Source organism: Centruroides vittatus, unplaced genomic scaffold (genome assembly GCF_030686945.1).
Source record: "Centruroides vittatus isolate TY-2023 unplaced genomic scaffold, ASM3068694v2 contig_345, whole genome shotgun sequence".
Classification (NCBI taxonomy): Eukaryota; Metazoa; Arthropoda; class Arachnida; order Scorpiones; family Buthidae; genus Centruroides; species Centruroides vittatus.
The window spans coordinates 3417515-3421616 of record NW_027122170.1 but is presented as its reverse complement, the minus strand read 5'-3'; the positions used below and the strand labels follow the sequence as shown (position 1 = coordinate 3421616).

Here is a 4102-nt window from a genome sequence, read left to right as displayed (position 1 = left end):
TAAAATTCTGCATCATTTCGGATACGAGAAAGTGAGATTTTTATAAAAATTTTAGTATTTATAACACTTTTTAAAAGAATAATTTATGGCTTTAAAAACTGTAAATTGACTTAAAAGTTACCTTTAGTTTTATAATTTATTATAATCTGCAATGGTGTTTTAAAGATAGCTTTTGCATGGGCTTCATTCACAGAGAAATATCGATTGCACTTGAGCAACAGTAGCAATCTTGGAAATTATTAAAGATGTTTTCTAGATAGGTGTCCTCCTTCCAAATATTCATGAGCTGAATGGAACGAAGAATGCCGATTGGAGAAGATATTACGCGAATAGAGATGTAAGTAGCATTCATGGGAAATGGATATTACTCGAAATTGATGTACAGTACTGTACGTATGAGAATGTAATGTTTAGATAGAGAGGCTAAAGTGATGGGTATTTTCACAGAGATAAAGATGCTAGCGTGTTGAGATAATGCTAAGTTCAGCAGTTATATTTGGATGCATTATGAGCTGAGAGGAAGGAGAAGAGAAGGAACCATATAGAGATGATAACAGAAAGAAGATGCAGCCAGGTAAAGATGATGAGAGAAAGTGGATGCAGAGGAATGGAGATGATGAGAGTAAGTGGATGCAGAGGAATGGAGATGATGAGAGTAAGTGGATGCAGAGAGATGGAGATGATGAGAGTAAGTGGATGCAGAGAGATGGAGATGATGAGAGTAAGTGGATGCAGAGAGATGGAGATGATGAGAGTAAGTGGATGCAGAGAGATGGAGATGATGAGAGTAAGTGGATGCAGAGAGTTGGAGATGATGAGAGTAAGTGGATGCAGAGAGATGGAGATGATGAGAGTAAGTGGATGCAGAGAGATGGAGATGATGAGAGTAAGTGGATGCAGAGAGATGGAGATGATGAGAGTAAGTGGATGCAGAGAGATGGAGATGATGAGAGTAAGTGGATGCAGAGAGTTGGAGATGATGAGAGTAAGTGGATGCAGAGAGATGGAGATGATGAGAGTAAGTGGATGCAGAGGAATGGAGATGATGAGAGTAAGTGGATGCAGAGAGTTGGAGATGATGAGAGTAAGTGGATGCAGAGAGATGGAGATGATGAGAGTAAGTGGATGCAGAGAGATGGAGATGATGAGAGTAAGTGGATGCAGAGAGACGGAGATGATGAGAGAAAGTGGATGCAGAGGAATGGAGATGATGAGAGTAAGTGGATGCAGAGAGATGGAGATGATGAGAGTAAGTGGATGCAGAGAGACGGAGATGATGAGAGAAAGTGGATGCAGAGGAATGGAGATGATGAGAGTAAGTGGATGCAGAGAGATGGAGATGATGAGAGTAAGTGGATGCAGAGAGATGGAGATGATGAGAGTAAGTGGATGCAGAGAGACGGAGATGATGAGAGAAAGTGGATGCAGAGGAATGGAGATGATGAGAGTAAGTGGATGCAGAGGAATGGAGATGATGAGAGTAAGTGGATGCAGAGGAATGGAGATGATGAGAGTAAGTGGATGCAGAAAGATGGAGATGATGAGAGAAAGTGGATGCAATCACATAAAGATGATGAGAAAAGAGAATGCAACGAGATATAAATGAAGAATTAAAGAACAGAAAAGCCAGAAAGAAAGAGGATGAAATTCGGATAAAGATCCCGAGAGAAATAAATACGATTTGTCCAAATAAAAATATTAAGATAAAAGAATAAAAATCGAAAAAAAGAGATAATATTCAATTAATAATTTTATTCCTCTATGCTGCTGTATAACCACAACTACAGCTATTGCTTCTACTAATACTACAGTTTCTAAATATACAGAGATAAAGGGTATATTGCTCTGATAAAGACAGGAATGAAGCATACTTGATAAAGATGCAGAGATGAAGAGGAGATACAACTTACATAAAGCTGCTCAGATGAGAATCGTAAAACTTAAAGTGAAAAGTATACAGAAAATTCATAAACAAATTAATTTACATAAACGTAACTTAGTTTAAATAAAATTATAAGCGTAACATCTTCAAAACGTAACTCGATTTATAGAAGTTAATATTGGGAAATTTCACCTTTTTTCAGATTTTATAAACATTTTTATTGCGTCCAAATTTTCGTTTATAAATATTCATCATCACATTCGTTTAGAACACAACTCTTGCATGTTTCATTATGACGTAACTTAATTCCGTATGAATATGAATGAAGGAATTTAAAAAACACGAGAATAAGAGCTTACCTTTGATTAATACACGTTTAAAAATTGTTAAAGTTAACATTAATAAATATAAAAATTTAAATTTTTTTAATTGCGACCTTTCGACCTCTTAATTTACTCTTTTGGGAGTTTTTAAGCATTTCTTTTTGCATTTTTACGTGACATAAGCTTACTTTTAGCATGATTTAAAGCGAAGAAATCTGTTCTTAACGTTTGCTGCATCTAAAAACACTTAACTGATGCGAAAATTTTAGAGAAATTTTAAAGAATAAAGTGGCAGTTAAGGATGCTGAGATAACGAGGATGCAAGTCAGTTAAGGATGCTGAGATAAAAAGGATGCAAGTCAGTTAAGGATGCTGAGATAAAAAGGATGCAAGTCAGTTAAGGATGCTGAGATAAAACGGATGCAAGTCAGTTAAGGATGCTGAGATAACGAGGATGCAAGTCAGTTAAGGATGCTGAGATAACGAGGATGCAAGTCAGTTAAGGATGCTGAGATAAAAAGGATGCAAGTCAGTTAAGGATGCTGAGATAAAACGGATGCAAGTCAGTTAAGGATGCTGAGATAAAAAGGATGCAAGTCAGTTAAGGATGCTGAGATAAAAAGGATGCAAGTCAGTTAAGGATGCTGAGATAAAAAGGATGCAAGTCAGTTAAGGATGCTGAGATAAAAAGGATGCAAGTCAGTTAAGGATGCTGAGATAAAAAGGATGCAAGTCAGTTAAGGATGCTGAGATAACGAGGATGCAAGTCAGTTAAGGATGCTGAGATAAAAAGGATGCAAGTCAGTTAAGGATGCTGAGATAAAAAGGATGCAAGTCAGTTAAGGATGCTGAGATAAAAAGGATGCAAGTCAGTTAAGGATGCTGAGATAAAAAGGATGCAAGTCAGTTAAGGATGCTGAGATAACGAGGATGCAAGTCAGTTAAGGATGCTGAGATAAAGAAGATGCTGAGTTAAAGGGGATCAAGTCGGTTACAGATGATGAGATAAAGAAGTTGAAACTAAAATAAAGATGCTGGAATAAATGGATATAATTTTTTAGATAAAGATGCTGGAAAAATTAAGCTGAGATAAAAATAATTAAATAAAAATAATGTTCAGAGAATATTAAAGTATATAACATTATAAAAGTTATGTGAAGAATGAACGTGAAATAAGATCCTAAAGAAGTATCAAATACAGGATAACTTTTTAGATTTCTAAAAGCAACAAAGCATATTTAAAAATTTACGGATTCTTCTAACAATGAGAAGAGTTTTCTCCAAAAAATTATATAACTTTTAGACGAAACTCTTCTCATTTATAGTCTCTGTAAAGACCTTCATATAATAAGAAAACTGGAATATTCTTAATATACTTATCCTCTAAAAAATATAATTTTCAAAAAATAATTTAGTATTTTCTAAATAATTTTCTCTGAAAATAATTTTCAGAGATATTTTCTGAAGATTTTTCTACCAAGCTAAAATAAAAAATTCAGTAACGAGTTGCTCAACTTTTCCGGCAACATTTGGTGGCGCCATCTGTTATATTTTATTTGAAAAATTTTTTAAATTTTTAGTTATTATAAAATGGCAAAAAAGCTTAATTTTAAGGGTAGAGACAAATTTTATAAAAAATTGTAAATGCTAATAACGAATAAAATCGCCATTAAGTCCGACTTTACTGAAGATACACAACACGCCCATTATCTCCCCACCCCATCTACCTTTAACCACCAAAATTTAATAGCATCAATCCCCCTAATACCCAAACCACCCCGCAAAATTTCAGAAATTTTTGACAAAAAGCACAAGGGTTATTAAGCTTCAAACAGGGTGAACGAAATCGTGCCCCCACACTAACATCCATACATACAGAAATTACCCCCGAATTTTT

General features: G+C 34.8%; 1 protein-coding gene across 1 annotated transcript; it reads left to right on the top strand.

The window, feature by feature from the left end:
• Positions 1-564: 564 nt before the first annotated feature.
• On the top strand, positions 565-1602 carry LOC136974181 (eukaryotic translation initiation factor 3 subunit A-like). Its single transcript, XM_067268984.1, has one exon. It carries the CDS (start codon positions 565-567, stop codon positions 1600-1602), a length of 1038 nt encoding a protein of 345 aa, XP_067125085.1.
• Positions 1603-4102: the final 2500 nt, after the last annotated feature.